At 52.3% G+C, this 23,455-nt stretch overlaps 1 protein-coding gene across 1 annotated transcript; it reads left to right on the forward strand.

The window, feature by feature from the left end:
* The first annotated feature begins 6,273 nt into the window (after positions 1 to 6,273).
* TUSC5 (tumor suppressor candidate 5) lies at positions 6,274 to 22,318 on the forward strand. The gene is made up of 3 exons (XM_012726466.1): positions 6,274 to 7,034; positions 18,068 to 18,200; positions 19,661 to 22,318. Exons 1-3 carry the CDS (start codon positions 6,645 to 6,647, stop codon positions 19,672 to 19,674), a joined length of 537 nt encoding a protein of 178 aa, XP_012581920.1. The 5' UTR covers positions 6,274 to 6,644; the 3' UTR covers positions 19,675 to 22,318.
* Positions 22,319 to 23,455: the final 1,137 nt, after the last annotated feature.

Below are 23,455 nucleotides of genomic sequence, written 5' to 3' on the forward strand. Positions count from 1 at the left end.
TACTTCATTGATCTGCCCGTTCTGCTCCCCACTCTGTCTCTGGTGAATTCTCTCACCCCCACACCTCTGGCCTGTACCCCAGCTCTTGTGTGCATAAATAAATAAATCTTAAAAAATAAAATAAAAATAAAAGGTGAAAGCTTTGTCTCCTAGGGCACCTTGCAAAGAGGAGAAAGAAATTGCTTTGCACAAGGAAAAGAATCCCCAGTGGATTCCTTTGGAGGGCGCCCACCTCACTGGATGTGAGGCCGGGGTGCTGGCTGATGGATGCAGAGTCACATCAAGTTTCCCTCAAACTTGGTGTGTGTCATGGGAACACACATGAAGGTGCTGGAGACCGCCTTTGCCCCTAGAGCAGGATGAGCTGTGCCTTGGATGGTCTTAGTGAGAAGAGGAATCTGCTTATCTGCTATGTCAGTCACACACAGTTTCCTGGGACCCAACCAGATTAACCAAATGCCAGGGGGTAAAGTGTAATAGGGGGGTTTCCAGGTAAAGGGGAGGTTCCAGCATCTCTGCTCCACCCAAGAGAGAGTGGAGCTGAGTAGGGAGGAGGAGAAGCTGGAGAGGAGATTGGGGAAGGAAGGAAAAACAATGGGGAGAGTAGAAGGAGACCTGGAGGAGGCACAGGGAGCAGAGAGACATGTGAAGATGCTGCCCGTGCTTTTTTGTCCTGGACTGGTTGAAACAGGTGTGGGTGAGAGACCCGTGGGGAGGTTCACTATGGCAGCATTTATCTTGATTTTGATTTTGTTCCTTCTATTCCAGATGTGCTGGGGTCCTTCTGCCTCTGTCCCCTGGGTCTCCACCAGACAGGCCCTGAGACTTGAGGCACGCTTTCAGTCTCACAGTGGCCCTGCTTTGGGCCAACCTGTTTGTCCAGGCCTTTACCCATGAGGGGCCCGTAATTCTGGTGCTTGATTTGGGAAATACAGTCTTTGTTTTTAAATTATTTCATACTAATTGTATTAAAGTTCTTTTCTATTAAAGGGCTTACACACTAGATGATATTTGGTCTTGATGCAGTCAGTGGTAGAACCTCTTTAGAGTGGGCAGGTTTGGGGAGTTTGGGGTGCCCCTCACTCTGCCCTGTAACAAAAGGATATGGAGCACAGACCTGAGGAAGCTTTTACTTCTCTCCAAGGATTCGGCTCAAATTTTCCTATCCTCCTGAGGTTTGCTCCCTGCATCCCCACAGAGGACACCCTCAGAATGCAGACGGGACAGTGTCAGGGTGGCTGGTGCCTTCACCTTCCCCTGGTTCATCCAGCCAGCTGTGACCGCCAGTTTCAACTGCCATGGGCTAGGGAGCTGGTTTACACCAGGCCTTGGAGAGCAGTGAAGACGGAAGAAAGAGAGGGAAGGCCTTTCTCCAGTCTCTTTATGTTCTTCACCAGTGCCAGCTCTGGAACAGAAGGAGGCGCACCCACCTGTCTAGCTGCTGGCACTCAAGGTTCAGGCCCCTGAGGCAGGCGGGCATGTGTGAAGCTGGGGGAGAAGCACGGGCCAGACTTCTAAAGGCTGTAATCGACCCAGCTGTTTGCTGCTCTGGAGAAAATAAGCCCATCTGTTACAAGTCTGAAACCCAATTTTTATGTGAAATGTATTTTAAAAAATTATTTATGTATGCATACAGAACTGAGGTACAGGCCACAGGTGCAGGAGAAGTGAGAGGATTCACCAGAGACAGAGTGGGGAGCAGAACAGGCAGACCGACGAAGTACACTGCTGAGGGGAGCAGCGGGCGGGTCAGGAGAAGTCTGCCGCGCTATGTGGGTCACCTCCGGAGCCAGGGATTGATCTTGCTCTGAAGAGGCTGCATCCAGCTAGCAGTGCTGCGTCCTAACCTGTTGCGCCATGAGGGCGGGCCTGAAATGTATTTTAAATTGATAAGATATTACACTTGATCTTAGCTGAAAGGCCGAGAAGCTATTGAAATATATTTATATAAACAGTATGAGTCTACATGGTGCAAGCCAAACCCAGCTCTGTGTGATGACTATGGCTCGTGGTTCTCCACTTAAGACCTAAACTAGGGTGGGAAGAGGTAGAAACTGCAGACTGGAACAGAAGCAGCGGGTAGGGTTAAGTCCACCAGGCCCAAGTCTTCTCCAGAACCTCTTTCAGCCTCACCCTTCCCCTGCACTGTCTCCGGTCCCCACTCTTCTCTGGTTTTCCCCTTCTCACCACTGGTCACTAGAGGGCGCTGTGAGCCCAGCATCCTGCTGTGGCAGAGCAAACTGGATTTCTAAGCCCGCCTCTCGGGGTTTCTGCACTTTTTATTTTCTCTTAGAGTTTTTATTAAGTCAAAAAAAGCCCCTTTGTGTCAGATTCAGTCTGTCTTTTAGGCCAGCCCTTCCCAGTAGAAATATAATGTGAGCTACCTTTTTAATTTATTTTCTAGTAGGTACATTTTTTTTTAAATGTAAAGATATAGTTGCCATCAATTTTTTAGAGATTTATTTATTTATACATACAGAACTGGGGTACAGGCCAGGGGTCAAGGGGCAGTGAGAGGCATCACCAGAGACAGAGTGGGGAGCAGAACAGGCAGATCTACGAAGTACACTGCTGAGGGGAGCAGAGGGCGGGTCAGGAGAGGTCTGCTGTGCCATGTGGGTCACCTCCGGGGCTGGGGGTCGAACTTGCACTGAAGCGGCTGTGGCCAGCTTGCAGTGCTGTGTCCTAACTCACTGCGCCACCAGGGAGGGCCCAGTTGCCATTAATTTTAATGTTTTATTTAGCCCAATAGATCCAAAATATTATCACTTCAACATAAAATTAACATACAAAGAATCGAGATATTTTACATTCTTTTTGTTGTTGTTCTAAAGGTTTGGAATCCAGTGCATGCTGTATCCTTAGCCTACACCTCAGTTTGGACCAGCCAGACCTCAGATGCTCAGTATTTAGCTAGACCCTCTGCAATCGGCTGGGCAGCTATAGGCCTGGCAGTGGGTCTGGGTTCCTCCCTACAGGGCCAGCTTCCACACTGCCACGTGGGATTCTATCCAGGTAGATACTTACAGTTGGGGGGCTGTCTCAGACACCCATACTTCATTTTTTTTTTTAAAGATTTATTTATTTATTCACACAGAACTGGGGTACAGGCCAGAGGCTCAGGGGCGGTGAGAGGCTTCACCAGAGACAGAGTGGGGAGCAGAACAGGCAGATCGACGAAGTACACTGCTGAGGGGAGCAGCGGGCGGGCCAGGAGAGGTCTGGCTCGCCATGTGGTCTCCTCCGGGGCAGGCGGCAGGCGGGAATCGAACTCATGCGGAAGTGGCCTCAGATTCTCAGTGCTGTGCTTTAACCCGCTGCGCCACCAGGGAGGGCCAGCCATACTTCATTTTTAACGGAGGTAACTGGTTTACAGTGTTGTGTGTTTTAGAAGAATAGCATCTCCCCTTTCAGGTGTTGTTACCACACCACCTCCGCCACCACAGAACCCACAGTTCACCCCCATTTTCCATTGTGCTTCCCCCCTCTTTTGTTCTCTTCCCCCCACGGCCCCCAGCCTCAGTTCTACCATCACATTTCTAGGGTTTGTTAGTAGTTTGGCTTCATCTAGCCTTTGTTTTGTTTCCCTCTATTCTACACTAAGGTGACACCATCCAGTGTTTTTTACTTCTGATTTAGATTGCCCAGCATAATCCCTATCACCTCCACCCATGTGATTGCAAATGACAAGAGTTTGTCTCTTTAAATAACCCAGTAGTATCCCATTGTGTATATATACCACCGCTTCCTGATCCCCTCATGTGTTTTTGGACACCGAAGCAGTTTCTGTAGTCTGACCAGTGTAAGTAGCACTGTAGTACATACAGGAGTGCACGTTTCCTGTCGAATTAGTGTTTTTATATTGTTCAGGTCGATACCTAGGAGCAGAGTTGCCTGGTCTGATGGCGGATCCACCTTTGATACATTGAGGAAGGGCCACGCTGCTTTCCACAGGGGCTTTGCCCGCCTACACCCCACCAGCTGTATATGAGTCTCCTTCTCCACACCCTCGCCAGGACTTGTTTTTTTGGGTCTTCTTGGTAAGGGCCATCCTCACAGGCGTGAGATGGGATCGCACTGTATTTTCGATGTGCATTTGCCTTGTGACAAGTGATGCTGACCATATTTCTCATGTGCCATTTGCAGCCTGTAGATCTTCTTTGGAGGAAGGTGTATTTAGTGCTTTGCTAATTGGGTGATTTGTTTTCTTTTTGTTGAGTGGTATGAGTTCTTATAGTTCTTATGTATCGAGCCTTTGTCAGATGTATAATGTGCAAATGTTTTCTCTCATTCAGCAGGGGATTTTTTGCTGTAATGATTTTAGTTATAGTTTCTTTCACATGCAGAAGCCCAGTTGTTTATATTCTTTTTGTTTTCCTCACAGTTGGAGACAAGTCCACAGAGTCTATGCTGTGGAGTGTTTTGTCTACATTTTCTTCTATGTGCTTTATGGTAGACATGCACATTTTTTTATTTTGTGTAAGAACTGGGGTGTGGGCCAGAGGTGGAGTGGGGCTGGTGGTGAGAGGATTCACCAGAAACAGAGTGGGGAGCAGAACAGGCAGATCCACTGAAATACACTGCTGAGGGGAGCAGCAGGGAGACAGGAGAGGTCTGCTGCACCAAGTAGGTCAGCTCCCAGCCTGGGATGGATGGAACTGAGGCCACAGTGGAGGTAGGTGATAGTGCTGAGACTTAACCCCGCGGTCACAAGGAGGCCCACGCCCACACATTTTGAAGTGTATTCAGGTCAGGTGGCCTCTCTGTTTTCTAAGCCCCCCCCAGGCCCTGGCCTGTTCCCTGCACTGCTATCCTTCCGTCCTCTCTATTTTCTCTGCAGGGCAATGCTCCCACTTCACCTGTCCCCACATTTGCTAGAAGCAGCATTTTGAAACCAGTTTGATATAGAACCCGAAATCCTTGCTTCAAAATAGCCCTTATGATTGGACCAGGAATTAATGTCTAACTGGAAAACAGACTGGTGATGCAGTGAAGACAGGACAGCTCTCTTCCTGCCCCATCAGATAAGCATGCCTATCTGTAGCCTTCAACAAGTTTGTCCCCTTGCATTCTAAGAAAAAGGAAGGACATCCCTAAGAGGAGAGTATGGAAGTTAAACCTCTAAGGAAGTTCCACATCAGGAGTTAACCAAGCAAGCTGGCGCCTCGAAAACCCCAACTTCTGCATTGTTGAAGGGCCATGCCCATCCCTACACTCTCCCTTTTGTTTTTCCCCTTTGTGTAAGTGCTCTCTGCCCAAGAGCAGGACGGTGGTCTTTCAGTTTGCTGCCCTCCTCAGTGTGTGGACAGTTAAACTGCTTTCCTGCTTTTCAAACTGCTTCCTTTTATTGGCTGAGGGAAACCGAGCCCAGCGTTTGTTATCAACTGGATTAGATTCTCTTCATTTCCAGGCCTTTATTTTCTAATTTGTGGTGTCAAAGGGTTTGACCTCCACATATCTGAGACTCCTTCCATCTCTAATTTCTTAGCCCCTACTGTACACAATCCTAGAATTCTAAGTTGTCTTTTATACCCTTCTTAAAACCACACTATACCCTGGGGTTACAGGTCACCCTTACAAAAAACTGTAAGGGGAGGGGGGAGACACGGAAAGAAATGCAGAGAAGGAGGCAGAAAGAGCAAAGAGAGGGAGCAAGAGAGGTCAAGCATCCAGACCCCAGGCACTCAGAGCTCTGAGCCTCTGAGGGAGGCTCCTTCCCTGCTCTTCCGCATGGCAGAAAAACTCATGGGCATGAGATGGGCTCAACACACCTTCCACAATACCCCTCTGCCCCATCTCTTGGTGAGCTGCTCGGAAACCCAATCAGAGAAGTATGTGCCACCAGTACCCTCCAGGGCCACCCTGGGCTTGCTCCCCTTCATTTGTTATAAGGAGGCAGGAGCTGGGCTCTGGGCTACCCACCTCTGGGACAGGGAGGACAAGGTCAAAGGCGATAGGACAGGTCCCGAGCCTGAGTTTCCCAGCAGATAGGAGGAAGCAGGAGCTTGTTCCAGGAGAAGGAAAGCAGAGGGCTCCTTTTCCCAGGAGAGTTGAAGCACACCCCTTTGTGCCCCGGTCTTTCCCCCACTTCTGGAGCCCAGCGGTAGAAGCATGTCCTGGGATCTCAGTGGAAATGAGAAGTCAGCCCACGTCCCTCTGGGCGGGGCTGGGCGGGGCTGGCTGGGCTGAGGAGGATGAAGCCGGGCGGTTCTCTGGGGAGAGGGGGAATTGAAAAGGAAAAGCATCTCTGAGGAGGGCGGGGCCGAGGCGACTGTGTGGCTTGCACACCCACACACACCCCCACACACAGCCTCTGCCTGGCCTGAGCCTCGCTCGCTCGGGAGAGCAGTGTTCTCTGTGCGGGGAGCTGGCCCATCTCCCGCAGTCAGCGCACCAGCGAAGTTGGCTTCAAACTTGAGCCACGCTGAAGGCTCCACATTCCTGGAACTCTGCGCTGGCAGCAGCAGCCCCCAGCCGCATCAGGACTTACCAGATCTGGGGAAGCTGACCCTCTCTGCCCCCATCTGGCCTTGCTCCCCTGGGGTGCACTCTGCCCCTGAACTGTGGGCAGAGGAATGGAACGCTGAGGCCCAGTGGAGCCCCCCCTCCCCAGCCTGTGGGAGCAGCCCAAGATCCAGATCAACATGGCCAACCCTGTGCAGCCTCAGTTTCCCCCAGCACAGGAGCCGGGCACTGCCGCCTCACCCCTGGATCTGCCGGAGATGGAGAAGCTCCTCACTAAGGTGGAGGTCAAGGATGACAAGCCCCTGAAGCTGTCCAAGTCCCTCTCTGGGCCTCTGGACCTGGAGCAGAATGGCCACGGCCTGCCTTTCAAGGTGGTATCTGAGGGGCACCAGGACGCCCCACTTTCCCGCTCACTCTCTCGGGTCAGCTCGAGGCGGGCATCCTCCATTGTCTCTGTCTCTGATGCCCAGGACCGAGAAGTTCCCAAAGATTACCTCATCCTTGCCATTGCCTCCTGCTTCTGCCCTGTCTGGCCCCTCAACCTCATCCCCCTCATCTTTTCTATCATGGTAAGTTCTGCCCTTGTTTCTAAGGGCTAGGGGCTGGGCCCAGGGGTTGGCAGGCGTGTTCCCCTGGCAGACGCCAACACCCTGGGGTGAGCTGGCTGCTGGGTGCTTGGGGAAAGATTCCTGTCTCCCCTGACCTGCTGCACCTCCTTGGAGCGGGCTCAGGGCTGGGAGGGCTGCTGTTTGTGTCCTCCTCTATCTCAGCTCCTGGGCATCCCGGTCTGACTTTGCACACATCTCTGCTGGGAAGGGAGATTGCTGAAGCCAAACCCTGCACTGCATAAGGACAGCCAGGGTGGGGGCCCCACCCCTGGTGGACAGGGAAACTGTCCCAAGGAGTTGTTCCTGAGTGGGACTGTGTATCTGCAGAGATTGCAGCCAGCATGGGGGTCCCAGACCCTGAATTCTCAGGAAGGGGGTCCATTCCCCTTGCCCCACCCCAGGGACACCTGGGGTTTCTACTCCTGCCTGTTTCCAAGAGCAGGCAGTGACTTCCCTGCTGCACTCTGAGGGCCCTGGGGCCTGGCTTTCCCAAGGGGCCACAAAGAGTGGAGAGCTTGCAGGCTTCTCCTCTGGGGAAGCTCTTGCTGTGGCCTTCTGTGTCTTGGAGGTGGTTGTCTGATCTCAGTATTCGTGTTCAGTGTAGGGGGAGTCTGGACTACAGGTAAAAACTGGATGTCAGAGGGCTTGGCTGTCCTTGTCAGGGAGGGCCATGTTGCTAGTTTTTACCTCTCACACTTTTGCACTGTAGGGTCTGAGTAAATTGTCCTAACTTGGCCCTAAATCCTAACCAGACGTTTGGATAGAGCTGCTTATAGAGGTTCCTGAGAAAATGTCCGTAGATGTTGGCAAGTGACTTATGAGATGCCGGAAGGGAAGGCGGGGAACAAGGACCAGCACATGACCGTCACTCTCAGAAGGAGGTAGGAGCAGGGCCAGGATGTCTGCCCCAGGCTGGCAAGGGCCAGAGGACTGCGGGGGCACTGCCTGAGGCCCTCGGGAGCTATTCCACTGCTGAGTCATGTCTCTGACCCCCCAGCAGCTGTGGTCATTTCTGCTACCCCCAGGTTATCATCTGAGAAAGCCCCTATTTCCTTCAGTGAGGCCTACTCTCCAGCCAGGAATGCCTTCTCCAGCCCCTGTGAAATCTAGGCCTTACCAGGACCTCAGAAGAATCCGCTAGGTGCTAAATCTGAAGGACTAGGACTGGCCCTGGCACCGCAGCTGGCACTGGGCAGGGCCTGGGTGGGCCTTGGAGGAGCTTCCTGCACAGCCTGCAGCACTGGAGACAGGTGGGGCAAAACCAGGCCCAGGGGTGAGCCCGTGACTCTGGGTAGGGACAACCTCCTGGTTACAGGAAAAAGCCCCAGGAGAGAAGACAGGCTATAGGGAGGGAACCACACTGGGGCCCAGGAGAAACCAGTTGCTACACTCCAGCTCCTGGAGGGGAGCACACGGCTGTGCAGATGCTGCCTTTATCCGGGGGACCTGGGCCCAAGGCTGTGAGACCCCCACATCCACCCTCAGTACATCCCCATGTCCTTCTAAGCGTCCTGAGTCAGGTCTGACAGTCACTGGGCTCAGGTCAGGGAACAGGTGCTAAGACAGACATCATCACTAATTCCCCAGAGTCTCAGTCCAGTGGGGAGGAATCTGTAAACAGATCCTCACACCACATTGCAAGAAGTGCCTGTGTGGGACCAGCCACAAGGTGTGGGACCGCAGATCAGTTGCTCCAAGTGCCTCTTCTCCTCAGTATTCCTACCTGCACAGGGGGTGTCACCCTAACATCTCCATTAAGAGGAGCTGTGTGAGGAGAAAAGGGGAACACAAAGTGCCTAAGGACAACACTACATGTAGTAAGTGCTGGTGCCTGGTAGTTGTACTGAAGTGGCCGCCTAGTGTCTCCCTAGTGGGGGATGGGCAGCCATCCAAGGTCTGTTCCCTTTGTTGTTTCAAAAATATGGATATGGAACTCACATATCATAAAGTTCACCTACCTATTGTGTACACTACCATAATTTTTAGCATAATCACTGACTGCAACCATAAACACAGTCAACCATAGAACATTTTCCTCACTCTAAGAGAAATCTTTTTCTCTTTGCTATTCCCCTCTGTCCAGCACTGCCCAGATCTAAGTGACTACTGATCTTGTTCTGTCCCTATAGATTTGCCTCTTCTGCACATTTCTGACAAGTGGTATCTTACCATAGGCGGGCTGTAGAAAATGGCTGCTTTTGCTCGACATGGCGTTTTCAAGCATCTCTCATGCTGTAGCACGTACACGACAGGGTTTGGAACCAGGGAGAAGCATGGTTCAATGTCCATTTTGGTTGATTGGTCTGGAGAGGGGAGAAAAGATGAGCTGAAGGGGTCCCTTGGTGCCTGGTCTTTGTAGGAATGGAGGCAAGAGATGCCATGAAGCTTTGACCAAGGTCCGGGGCAGAAGGGTTTGCTGGAAATCTTGTAAGGGTTGGTAACACACCTTTCATTCATTCAGCCCACTGTTCATGGAATAGCAAATTACTGGTGTGGAGGAAACCAAGTAGGAAAGGATGATGGACACCTCATTGGTGAATGTGCCTCCTTCATGACTAGATGCCATGCTGGTATTTGGGAAGCAGATGGATAAGATATGGTCTGTTTGGCAGGCAGGGGCCTGCTCTAGGAATTGTGGTTTTTGTCCTTGAGACTCTGAGGAGTCCCTGATCATTTTTAAGCAGAGGTGGCTGTAGTCAGTTCATATTTTAAAGCCAACACTCAAGTATATTGTGGGAAACGAGCTAGAGTAGGCAAGAGTAGGGGTAGGAAGATCCCTCAGAGGTGTTTGAGATCATCCAGCCGAGGGTGATAAAGGCCTGAACTAAGCAGTGGCTTACAAAGGAGTGCTCTGAGGAGTGACCTCATTTTGATGACTGTCAGAAACTGTGAAGAACTGCTTTAGACTTCTGGTCATCCAACTCAAAAATATTGGCGCTATTTTAGACAGAGCTTTCAGAATCTAAAACATTTGAGGGGTAAGCAGAACATGTGGACAGAGAGGAACTTTGCACAGACGGCTCCAGGTCAGAAAACTAGAAGAGAGGGAGGGATTCCTAGGAAGGAATGAAGCTGAAGTGGGAGGCAGAGGTCAAATGCAGATGTAGCAAAGGTGGGAGTGTTCACTAACTTGGCCATTTATAGACCCCTGGCGACCGTGCAGGTGGAGGAGAGAGGAGGCCGGAGGGTCTGAAGATCATCCAGAAGAAGGACTCCCCTCCCCAGGATCCTGGGGGAGAGGGCATGAAGGCAGAAGTAGATAGAAAGTAGCCCATGGTCTCGTTGAGATATCGGCTCCTGGTGACTGAGGAGAGTAGAGATGATCAGGGCCAGGAAGCTCAGAGGGCTTTGCTGAGGCAGAAACCCAAGTCTGAGTTGTCACCAGTCTGCACGGTAGCATATTTATCCTGCCATTAGTATCGGGCCCACCCCAGGCTGGGTACCACGGAGCTTCCACAAGGGCAGACCAGGCAGCAGAGAAGAAGCTGGCAAAAGTGGCTGATATGATGGACTCAAAGACTAGGCTAGACTGAGGGAGTGAGGCCTGGGAAGGGTCACAGACTGGGGCTTAGATAAGTCAAACTGTAGGTACTGTGCACCTGAGAGAGCAACAGAGTTGCTGGGAGCTGGGACTTGAGGGGCGGAACCAGATGGGGTGATGACGGGTGGGATATTGTTGTGAAAATGAGAATCATTGTGGAAATGAATTTCCACAGGGAGCTGTGAGTAGCCAGGGGGCTACTTGTGCCACCAGGGAGGCCCTCAGATGTCTTTTTTTTTTTTTTAAAAAGATTTATTTATTTATGCATACAGAACTGGGGTACAGGCCAGAGGTGCAGGGGCTGTGAGAGGCTTCACCAGAGACAGAGTGGGGAGCAGAACAGGCAGATCAATGAAGGGGAGCAGTGGGCAGCTCAGGGGACGTCTGCCGCCATGTGGTCACCTCCGGGGCCAGGGATTGAACTCGCACTGAAGTGGCTGCGGCTGGCTTGCAGTGCTGCGCTTTAACCCACTGTACCATCAGGGAGGCCCTACCCGGGCCCACCCCAGATATCTTTCTAATGGGAATTATTGCTCTAGTTTTTTTCATGAATCTTCTATTAAATTTGAACTTGGCTGAATTCAATGGTTAGAAGACAGACTCTTTTCATTCTTTCTTTCTGAATTTTTTTCTCCCTCAGACATTTGCTGAATCCCAGACGGAGCCCGTGTTGAAGGATAGTGCTACTAACATTCACTACTTGCTTGCTAAATAGTAGGCTCAGGTTCAAATTCTCTGCATATATTAACTTGTTTAATCTAGACTATTGCCTTATGTGGTCCAGGTAATATTATTAGTTATAGTTTACAGATAGGAAAACAAAAGCACGAGATATAACAACCAGATGGTGGTAACAACCAGGGTCAGGAGGATGCCTGCAGGCAGAACTCATGACCTCACCTACTCCACTAGCTCACCCCCTTGGGAATGGGGTAGACTGTACATAGGCAACATGACTGGATGTGCCCACAGTTATGTCCTCTCTTCTGGGAGCCTGCTTAGTTCACCGGACACTCCCATTCCCTGGGGCGGGAAATGCTACTCACTCATCTGGGGAAGAAACACTTGGGTCCTCCCCACAGCTACTTAGCCTCCATTTTGCAGATCAGAAAACTAGGACTTCTGGGTTAGTGTGGGCTTTACATTAGATAGCGTCTGTACAGTCTAATGCAACCAAGTGGCTGCCATCTGGTCAGCTCTGTTCCATCTGGTCAATTCTAGAGCATTTCCTCCAGTGATATCTCTTGGGCTTGAAGAAACATTCATGACTGGGTTGCAGTGACTGACAGACAGCTCTTTGGCTAAAGAAGAGAGACTGAGTTTAGTGTGATTAAGAAATGATCCCTCCCCATCTCTCACACCAAAGTCACCAGATGTGACTCCATGGCTCTCACGCTTCAATGTACCCATGAGTATACCTGGGAAGAGGGTGGATGGCAGGACTCATGTCAAACCCTCCTTGCCCTCTCCTCCCCTGCATACCATGCTTATTGAGGAGATGGAGTCCTTTGGTGAGAATTCTAGGTGGTCCCAGAATTTCTAAAGTCAAAAATCCTGGAAATCCCTGAAGCCTTTTTGTATATTTCCTTCTCTTCCTTCCAAGGTTTCCTTGGTGTTGAAGTCTTGAGGCTGGTGGCCTGGGTTGGCCATATAGGGAGCTGCAGGTGGCATGGGTTAGTGGGTGAGACAACAACCTAGATACTAGTTACCTTTTTTATTTCTTAAGCAATTATTTATTTATGCAAGAGCTGGGCTGCAGGCCAGCGGTTGGGGGTGGGGTGGGTGAGAGGATTCACCAGAGACAGAGTGGGAAACAAAACTGAAATCCACTGCTGAGGGGGGCAGCGGTCAAGACAGGAGAGGTCTGCTGTGCCATGTGGGTCAACTCCCTGGCCGGGGATTGAACTGGTATTGCAGTGGCTGTTGACAGCTTGATAGTGCTGTCTTAACCTACTGTTCCACCAGGGAGGCCTTCCAGATAATCTTTCTTATGGGAACTATTGCTCTAATTTTTCATGAATCTTCTTCTATTAAATTTGAACTGGCTAAGTTCAATGGTTAGAAAACACTCTTTTCATCCTTTCTCTCTCTCCTCTCATTCTTTACTTCCTCAAACATTTTTTGAATCCCTAACAAGTCCTGACCCCAGGTCACCTAGAGACATGAGGGATACCAAACATGCATGGTCCCAAGCTTCAAGGAATGGACAGACTAGAGAAAGACACAGACTTGGCTGTAAGAAATAATGATGCAAGGTGGGAGAAAAACAGAGCGATGCCAGATGCTGTGGGAGCCTGGAGGAGATGATTGTGAGAACCAAAGAAAGTTTTATTGGAGGTGATTGCTGAAGGAGGCGGAGAGCTCTTGAGGTGGCACTATGGTCATGAGGAGAGGCCTTCCAGCAGAAGCAATGCGTGCAAAGGCCCTGAGGCACGAAAGTGCATCTCTTTTATGGGGAGCTTTGTGGCCAGCTTTGGATTTAAAGTTAAGAAAGAGATTGGATGGACAATTTCAGAGCAGAAAGCAGTGAGGAGGAGGCTGATGCAATTTTCAGGCAAGACATTAACTAGGGAGTGTGCTAGGGCAATGGAGTAGAGAAGTAGCTGAAGAAGCAGAGATAAACTTGAGAGGATAGACACATTTGAGGGCTGGATGGTCAGGTCATACCTGGGACTTCCTGGGAGGGGGATGTTAGAATTCCTTCCTGGGAACAGAATTTATAGGAAAAATCGCTGTATTGAGCCTTTGCATCCCTTTGTGATGCACCTGTCAAGACAAGGAGGCTGCTCATTGGTGAGGCCGGGGGTGACAGGAGGGTGAGGTACTGTGCTCCATCTGGGACAGCTACCAGGCAGAGCCCTCCCATGGCCCCCCCCCCCATTCTACAGGTCACAACTGAGGTGGGTGGAACAGAAGCATGAGCAAGAAAGAAAGAGAAAAAGGAAGAATGGTAGATTCCTGGACAGACAACAGTCATATAATTCACATCCTAACTTGGACATTCCTGGAAGTGAGAGAGGGGTACTATTAGGAATTTCACCAAGACCTGCCAAATAGGCTTTCCTCCCAGAATAGGTTCTCCCTTTTCTGCTGGAGTTGATGGCTATGATTCTTTGTCCTTCACCAACTCAACAGAGGGAAGAGAATTTCCCATATCCACACAAATACTACATTGTACTATTTATCGAGCACTTGTGAATGCCAGGCTCCATGCTAAGCCCCCTAGTTGTATCATCTCATCCAATCCACACCACCCGCCGATGAAGTAGTTTCTGTTTTTACAGATGAGAAAACTAAGGCATGAAAGAGGGAAGCCACTTGCCCAAGGCCCCTCAGTTGATGGGACAGACATCCAGGCCTGGCTCCCATCGGTTCTCCTGCCCAGACATTTTCTCAGGAGCTGGAGCTGGGTTCCGGCCATGTCCAGGAGGGCTTGTCTCTCAGGGTGGGCTGTGGCCTGAGCTGTACCTGTAGCCGTTCCTCAAACCAGACCCACTTCCCTGTCCTCTCTCACATGGTCCATGGTCACTGTGAATCTTGAAGCCTAGAAGCATGAACGCCCACAAATTCCTGGCCAGACCTATTTAGGAGGGACCCCACCTGCACCCACTTTGTCTAGCCTCCCAAGACAAGGGGGCCCTCCCCTTTTGTTCATCTCTGTGCTCAAGTGTGGACCTCAGCCTCTCTGCTGCCAGGGGACAGCACACCTGTCACTCCCCCGTCTATCACTCCCTTCTTCTTTGAAGGAGCTTTTCTCCCCTGTCTTGAAGAAATCCTCTATTTGTCTCATCCAGACGGCTCCTCTTCCATCACTCTCCTCCCTCCGTAGCAGAGCTTCTAAGAGCTATCTCCACTTGTCCCTTTACTTCCTCTCCTCCTTGTTCTTCATAACCCTCCATTCTGATTTCTGTCCCCCTCACTCTGCTGAAACTCCCTTATCCTGTCGGTCCATCTCCTCTCACTGTCACTACTAGAGGTCATCAGGGCTGTACCGCCATGCAAGAGACATCGGCTGCTCCTTCCTTCTTGGCAATTTTCCATCTTGGACTTGTAGGATGATTCTCTCCCCGCTGTCTCCCCTGTAGGTTTCTTTCCCCAGCCCATGCTTCTACCTTCACAGGTGGATGTCACCCTCTTCCTCCAGCTGCAATCTCCGTAAGTGACCTCATCTGCAACCCGGGATCCAGGTGCCATCCATAGGCTGATGACTCCTGCGTCCCCCGACCTGTTTAGCTAAATGTATTCACAGCGTTCAGCCACTGCTGCCTGAGCAAGCCCAGTGACCAGGGGCTCTCTCCCTCCCACTTGAGGATAGGGACGTCCACTGTCTATGCCAGAAACCTGGGGGGTCACCCCAGTCACATCCTCTCCCACACACTCTTTGATCTGATTAGAGTATGTAGATACTCTCTTCATAACTTCTCAAATCTGAGGTCCTTTCTCAACCACCTACTTAGTTCTAGTCTTGAATCTGTCGTTTTCCAACTGCCCAGTTCTCTGATCCACACTGTAGCCAGAGAGATCATTCCCAAAATGCAAATCTGATTATGACCCCACTTACAAGCCTTCATTAGTTCTTCAATGCCTACAGGACCAAATCCAGATCCCTTTAATGACAGTTGGGACCCTTCTTGATCTTTCTTTCCCCCATTTCTCCAGTAAGTTCTCTTACTATATATGCATGGAACTCTATACTCCAGCTTCATCTAGAAAATGGCTAGTAACAATTCCTGCCTCATAGAAGTAGCAGGGGGACAAAATGCTCTAATGGATGGCAAGCACTTAACATACTTCCTGACACAAGGTAAATGTTCAAATAATGGTAGGGATTATTATTACTCTAGTGAAAGTAGAGCAATCATGGTGGACTTCATGGAGGAGGTGGCCTTAACAGCATCCCTTGAAGGATGGAGAGGGTTTGGATTGCTTCCCATCCCCCAGCCTCACATACTAGCTCCTGTTACTTCTGGGGTAAGGACCAATCTTCTGGTGGGCAGAGCCCTGCCTGCCTGGCCCTACCTAATTTTTAAAAAGATTTATTTATTTATGCACACAGAACTGGGGTACAGGCAAGAGGTGCAGGGATGGTGAGAAGATTCACCAGAGACAGAGAGGGGAGCAGAACAAGCCGACTGACAAAGTACACTGCTGAGGGGAGCAGCGGGCGGGTCAGGAGAGGTCTGCCTCACAGTGTGCATCACCTCCGGGGCAGGGATCAGACTCATGCTGAAGTGGCTTTAGCTTCTTACTGCTGTGCTTTAACCCGTTGCACCACCAGGGAGGGACCCCAATTTTTTAAAAGATGTATTTATTTATGCATACAACAGCTGGGGTGTAGGCCAGAGATGTGGGGATTGAGAGGGTTCACCAGAGGCAATGTGGGGAGCAGAGCAAGAGGACTGATTGAAATACACTGCTGAGGGGAACCAGCGGGTGGGACAGGAGAGATCTGCTGTGCCATGTGGGTCACCTCCCCGGCTGGGGATTGAACTGGCAGAGCAGTGGCTGAAGACAGCTTCATTATGCTGCCTCTTAACCCTTGCACCACCAGGGACCCCCTACCCACTTCTATAGCCACCTCGTCCTCATCCTCTCAACTCCATCCCCACCAGCCTTTGCCCTTCAGTCATCAGTGACTTAGGGGAGATGTATGTATTTAGCACGCAGGACATCCCTCTGAATCTTTATACCTACTGATCTCTCTGCTTGGAATATTTTCTTTCTTTTGAAAAACAACAACAACAACAACACCCTATTTAATTCTTATTCATTTTCCACATTTCAACCCATCTGTTCTTACTTCAGGGACTGTTCCCCAACTCTCCCCTTTTATAAGTTAAGCTCTCATGGTAACAGGTGCCTCTTGTTTGTAACTTGGTACCCGCAGATGCAATTTTACTCTTGTGTCACCACGATGGAGACCAGCCTCCCTCCCCAGGCTGTCAGCTCTGTAGCAGAGGAACTGGACTCTGTAGCACACTCCTGCAGCCTGGGGGCTGAGTACATGGAGTGAGATGGCCTTAAAGGGAGGAGAATGGAGAACAGAGCTTGGAGTGGGGGTGGGGGATATTCAGGAAGCTGCTGTCATGGCTTCAGTAAGAAATAGTAAGGAATGCGTGCAGATGCCAGGAGCTAGAGAGAAGAGAGTCCGGTGGAATTGACTAGGGGAGGACGTGAATTCCTAGGGGGCACGAAGAGGAGTGGTCACCAAAGGGGAGGACTCTGGGCTGTTGCCTTGCCTTGTGTGTGAGCAAATAGAACAAGGAGCTCAAGGCGGAACAGATCTGAGAAGCAAGAACAAGAGTTCAGGACAAAGCGATTTCGACTTCATGGTTTTCTGGAACAGGCACCCACCAGGTTGGGTGGAGGGTCGCTCAGAATTCCGAAAGCAAAGAGGAGACCAGAAAGGGAAGAGTGACCTTCTCACCAAGGTGCTTGACTACAGCTCTGTGTCGAAGCCAGGAGCCTCAGGCAATCCAGAAAACCAACTAGGCCTGAGGTCCTTGAGAGTAGGGGCTTGGGGAAGGGGCCTCACAGAAACACAGCCCCTTTTACCAGTGTCTTGTAGTTTTTAGAAGCTACAGAAACAGTCTTTCACCTCCTTAGTTCAATTTATTCTTAAGTATTTATTATCTTGATGTGGTTGTAAATGGGATCCATATCTTTTTCAGAAAATTCATTATTAGAGAGGACACACCTCCCACTCAGTAACCTAGGGCCCCTCCTCTTTGTCTTTAAACTATACAACTCTATGCTCATGTGCCCTGATCTCATCAAATTAAATGGGGCCAAAAAAAAACCAAACTCCCCCGAGCAGGAGTGAGACACCAAGTGGTCCCTGTGCGGGGCTCCATCTCATCCCAGCCTTCCTGGTTAAACCCAAGATGCCTCCCTTTCTGGTTGGACAGGATGGGGCTTGTGGCAGGAGGGAGTACCAGCAGATTTTAAGATGGCCAGAGATGGGTCACAAGACAGGAGGATGGCTGGCTGGGCTGGAGGGAAAGCCCCCCAGTCTGCCTCAGGCTGGCTCCCCGGAACCTGGCTTATCCAAACCCACTAGCTTGGTGCGACCAGGGCCGGGCTCACCCTCCCAGCCCTCCATCGCCACTGCACCAGCCTGCCTCTTCCTGAGAGGAAATGGCATGCACTGCTTGGCTCTGCTTCCATCTGCCCCCCCCCCCAGGGAGGGACAGGCTTGGTTGGGGGTCCAAGAGGTCTGGACCCTGCCTGAGTTCAAGTTTCAATCCTCTACTTCAATCTGGATCATTTGAGCCCAGGCTAATTCTCCAGGAGGAACCCAGGCTAATTCTCCAGGAGGAATCCTCTCCCCCAGGGAAGTGGGGCTGCTGAAGTCTGGGGTGCCATGGAGCTTGGGGTGTTCTGGAGGCCCAGGCAAGCAGCACCCTGCAGAGTTACTGAGGGCTTGCTGAGGTCTCTGCCCCTCTCTCCACAGTCTCGGAGCAGTGTGCAGCAAGGGGACCTGGATGGGGCCCGGAGGCTGGGCCGCCTGGCCCGGCTGCTCAGTATCACCTTCATCGTCATGGGGATCATCATCATCGTGGTGGCTGTGACTGTCAACATTGCAGGTGAGGTCCTGGCACAGGGAGTGAAGGAGCCTGTTGCTGGTGTGAAGGCCGGGGGATGGTGGGAGCGGGAGTGGCGGGGAGAAGGTAGTCCAGCCCTCTGGGGGGGGGGGCAGGACGAGAGAGGAGGTGAAAGCATGTGGGGGGTGGGGTGGGGTATCAAAGCCTATGTCTGTGTCAAAGCTTTATGTCACTCCAGAAAAGCTACCCAGTTCCCGCAGTGACCAGCTGGGTGGTACTGGCTGTCTGAACTGTCTTTTGCCTGGAGTTCAGCCATGGGACATGGGGTAGGAAGAATCTGGGTCAGGGGTCAGAGGTCATCTGTCTCAGCTCTGATGGCCCCCGCTCCTGGGCCAGTGTCTGTGTGTCTGATTGAGCCTGGGGGGTGTCATTTCTGGAGCTGTAGGAAGAATCCCCCAACACAGAGGCTTCTGGGACCATCACTGGACTCCACTTTGTAAATTGTGGGTTTTCAGCACAAACGTTCTTGCTGAGACAGCCAGCCCAGAGCAGAGTAGGCAACGTTGGGGCTAGGGGTCAGGAAGGGACACTTCTGTGTGCACCCAAAGGTGACCCAGTGATGTTATCCAAGCAGGGGGACCATTTTCAAAGGTGACTCAGCAGCTCACCAAGCTCCCTCTGTTTGTGGGTTTCTGGGCTCTGCAGGTCAGTGCTGTCTGCTTCCCTGTCTTCACACTCTGGCAGCTCTTCAGCCATCACCCTAAGCTAAAGACCTCAAACTGCCCATTGCCTGATGGACTGGCAACAGTGGCCACTGAGAATGGGAAGTTATCAGAAATGTGGACTCTCAGGCCCTGGCCCAGCCACACTGAGGCAGAATCTGCATTTTACTAAGATTCCCAACCTAAGCATTAACTTTTGCCAGCACTGGCCCGGAGTGTGGGTGTTAGACTTAGGCAGGGACACTGGCATCTGGCCATGGGGCTGTGGGCAGCCTTGGCCACTTGGGAGAGGGAAGAATTGGGGCTCGCGGTCAGCCTGCCTGAGCTCAAGTTTCAATCCTCTACTTCCTACTCATCTGAATGGAATCTCTGTGCCTGATGGGCACTGAGGTCCAGCAGAGTCAGAAACCTGCCAGCCCAGGTGTTCACCTGTGTCACCTGCATCACCTTCTGAGGTGTGTTGCTGGGAAGTCCTGCTGCTGCTGTTGCTGTGACTCTGTGACTTCTTGTGAGCACACACTGGCGAAGGGGTTGTTTAGCTTTCACTAGATAATTCTAGTCTAGCTGGTCCTGTGTCAGAGATCTCATGTCTGTCTCTGGGCTCTTCGCCACAGTCCTCTTCTCATTAGTAGGGGTCAGTTCTACCAAGAGCCCCAAACCAATGATCCCTGTTCACACTTCCCACTAGCAAACAAAAGCCCACAGCTCAAAACAGGGGCATGAAGACCCACGGTCTGAGTTCTGAGTTCTGTTCTACCCTAACTGTTATTTTCTTTACAGTTCAGAAGAAATAAAACTACAGGGCGCTGGGCCCACGGAGCAGTCCCTGGCCCATTGGAGGGGTGCTCCCACCCCTCATTCCATGGGAGGATCGGATGGTAACTGCTACGGGCCCACCTGTCCCCGAGCTGCAAAAGCACAGACTCAGAGGGGGGCCCCCCTCAAGTCACTCCACTGTCAGCCCACAGCAGACGGGAAAAGCTAGGGGAAGGAAAGAAGGAAGAAAAGGAGGAGGGAAGGCAAGAAAGAAGGAAAGAAAAGGCAACTTGACTGTGAAACCACTGAGCAATGGACACATCCTGGTATTTTGACCCCAGTGTTCTGGCTTGTTTCTCAATCCCACAATCTCCTGGGACTAACCAAGCAGCATATACAGCCAGAAAGAGAAGAAACCAGCCCCACAAACATGACGGACTCTGGTGGGGAGAGAAGTAGCCACACGCCCCCGGTGTGGCTGATAACGGGGAGCAGAGCTGTAGGACCTCATCTTTCGTACACGCCTGCTTGTGCCACCGCCTGCTGCAGCCCCAGCCAGTGCCGGAGCCGGAGGCCCAGCTGCTGCTCAGCTATTCCCCGGAGGCCCCCGGGCACAGAGGACCAGCACCTGCCAGGTCCTCCCCGTCAGGACGGAGGCAGCGCAGGAGCACGGGTGAGGACGGAACAGGGAGACACACACCGTGGCCCCTCCCAAGCTCTCAGCCCTGGGGCATCTCTGCTGAGAACCTGGTCTCCCGGGGATCCAGGCCTCTTGCTCCTACCTGCTACAGCCTGGGGTGCCATGAACTTGGGGACCTGACCGAGCCCCTGGGGTCAGCCTGTGAGGAGACCAGGCTGCAGGCTCTTCCTGCCATGGCCTCCTTATAGCTTGGGGTGCAAACTCGGGCCCGTGCACAGTGGCCAGGGCCCATGCCCAGCGGCTCAGGGTCTCCTTGCACAGTGGCGCGGGTGGGGCCTGGGCTCCTGGCTCCCTGTGCAGTCACCTCTGCTGGCCTGTGCCTCACCCTGTGAGCTTGGTCTTCCACAAATAACACATGTTTTCCCTGGAGGAGACTTTGGAACCCCCCTGGGAGGTGGCTGCTAGCAGTGTTTGTGCTTCTAGCAATGGGGTGGGCTGAAAAATTTTTATGAAGGTTTATTGTTTATTGGGCCCAGAGCGTTCCAAGACAGAAGGAAGAGTTTGGCTGGACAGTCAGGACTTCAGGAGAGCGAGGGACCCCAGTTGAAGAAAACATTTGAATGCTGAAGGCAGGGGCTGGATACCGTGGCTGGCTTCGAGGTCTACTGAAAACTGAGAGGAGCCAAGTCCTGCCCCTTGACCCCCTGCCTCGGTTTGGCCCAGGGATTCTCCACAGATCTTTCTCCTCAGCCCACTGCTCACTGTGGCGTCTCTTGTACTCTCCTCCCCTGCTAGCTTTTGCCTTCCACCCCCCAGCAAGGGGTACTCCAGGCTTTCCCAGCAGAGGCCCTGTCCGGCAGTCAGGGTTACTGTGCTTGTGGGAGTGGGGAATGGAGAGAAGGTTCTTGGCCACAGCCAGATTGGCACAGACTGGCAATGGATATTCCCTTTAGAACTCTCGTGCCTCCTCTCCAGGACCTTGCCTATCTCCCTGTGGTGCTCAGGGGCTCCAGGGAGGGGGCCTATGAGCACAGAGGTTGAACATCAGGAGGCGCCTTGAGTCTTGAGAGTAACTCAGATGTTCTACGGGGGCCTAATTTGAGGGAGCAGGGCAGGGACCAGGGCTTCTGGGAAGATCCCACTTCCCAGGGGTAGGTACCCCTGCATTAAGCGACCCTGGGGAGAGGCAAACTCCAACCTCTCCCGACCCCAAGAGCTGGCCATTTGGGTTTGTTTTATAGGACCTTTGAGGTCAAAATACAGACACCCCTGTAGGGAGGGAGGGGCTGTGCCTGGAGTTTCTGGGACACTTTGGGGTCAGATCAGACTAGGAAGATATCAGAGCTGTGGAACCTGCTGTCCTGGACAGAGGGGTCATGAGTTGGCGGTTTCCCAGCAGACCCAGGGCTCCCCAGAGAGCAGCAAAGCAGCTGATTTGGGCAGAGTATCCAGGGGAAAATGACGACAGATGTGGGACCGGACTGTGGTCTCTGTGCACACTGGGGACATCTCTTGTCTGCCTGGCCCCCACAGCCACCCCCACACAAATGCACAGCACTGTGTACCCACTCCCACACGTACACACTGGTTCAAGAGAAGCCACCAGCAGACAGCTGCAGGAAAAGGCGCAGCTGGGCCCTTTTTCCATTCAGGCAAGACCAAATGGAGAGTCCTCTGGTCTACCAAGGACTGGGTCAGAGGCCCCCAGAGGCCAACCCCTCTGGCAGACAGGATCCCACGGCCTGAGGACGAGACACCCTTCAATTACAGGACTGAGAGGGCGGGACCCTTGCAGCTCCCACGCACAGGCAGCCCCCCAGGCAGCCAGGCCTTGGCGACTCTGGTAAGGACAGTGCCCCCAACCCAGTTCCCTCTCCACTGGCTACATAAACACAGCAGTTCCCTGGCTCAAGACACTGACCCACCCCGTCCCCACCATGGGGAGCAGCAAGAACTATTCCCTCAGCACGACCAGCCCCACATGCACCATTTCACCCCTGTTTCTCTGCATGGAAAGAAATAAAGCTGAACTACATGCTCAACCGTGGGCCCGTGAGTTTGTACTGCTACGGTTAGGTGGCTCCAGACAACGAATGGGGGCAGTGCCCTCAAGACTGGCGCTGGCACCGAGGGATCCCGGGCCAGTTGAGGCATTCCCCTGGGCAAGTCATTTGTCCTCTCAGGGCCTTAGTTTCTCCAGGAAAGCCAGCCCCATCTCGCCTCAGTTGTTCTTTCTGCAGATGAACAAGGACCTCGGGTGTGGAAAGAAGAAGCAGGACACAGCAGGGCATCTCACATGTGTTGGTAAATACCCCTGGGGGATACAGGCCTTATCCCAGGCTCCAGACCAGGGAACTGAGACTCTGAGGGGTACAGCGTCTTGTCCCAGGCCACGCCTGGCCCAAGGAAGATACTAAATAATGGTGAGCTGAGCCTTCCCGGGGTCTGTCTGAATCAGAGCGGACTTTCTGCTGCTGTGCTTTGCCTTTCGGAGACTAAAGGTCTGTGGGAGATGTGAGAAGTAGGCAAGAGCGAGGAGGCCCGTCACAGTGGGAGGGGATGTCCCTGCCCGGACTGCAGGACTAAGCTGGGAGGCAAGGGGCCCCGATGGGAGATGCAAGGCTTCAGGGGGGCAGGCCAAGGGAAGTCTTGGGCGTGGTAGAGCCTAAGCCGGGCAAACAGCAGGAAGGGAAGGGCTGCCAGCTAGCCACAAAGAGCAGCTGACACAGAGTGAAGAGGCTGAAGAGGAGGAGGGAGGGGCGCGGCTGGTGGGGTGGGGACACGGGGATCCAAGGGAGGTCACAGGAGTGGAACAGGGTGCAGGAATCGGGGCCAGCCTAGCCCGACCATTTATTAGCTGAGTTCCCTTGGGGAAGTTGCTTAAGCTCTCTGTGCTCCGCACCTCGCCATCTGTAAACGTGAGCATCGATGAGGTGACCCGTGTGGAGACCCCAGCCCGCAACTTGGGCTGCAGGCCCCAGCAGCAGTGAGCCTCAGGGCGAAACAGCGCGGAAGCTACAAAGTTCTGGGGACTACGTTCTGCTCCCCCGTTCTCTCCCTATGGCTGGTCTGCCTGGCTCAGCAGTCACGAGGACGAGACCCCGCACGCAGGGGTGTGTGGCTTCCACACTCCAAGGGCTTTGTGGGAAAATGAATGCACAGCTGCCCTGCTAGGGTAG

This window comes from Condylura cristata, unplaced genomic scaffold, assembly GCF_000260355.1.
Source record: "Condylura cristata isolate star-nosed mole 26May11 unplaced genomic scaffold, ConCri1.0 scaffold00017, whole genome shotgun sequence".
In the NCBI taxonomy this organism is placed as follows: Eukaryota; Metazoa; Chordata; class Mammalia; order Eulipotyphla; family Talpidae; genus Condylura; species Condylura cristata.

Coding starts and splice junctions, on each gene's coding strand:
- TUSC5 (XM_012726466.1), top strand. CDS start 6,645: ATGGCCAACCCTGTGCAGCCTCAGTTTCCCCCAGCACAGGAGCCGGGC. Junction 7,035..18,067: donor CCCTCATCTTTTCTATCATG/GTAAGTTCTGCC, acceptor CTCTCTCCACAG/TCTCGGAGCAGTGTGCAGCA.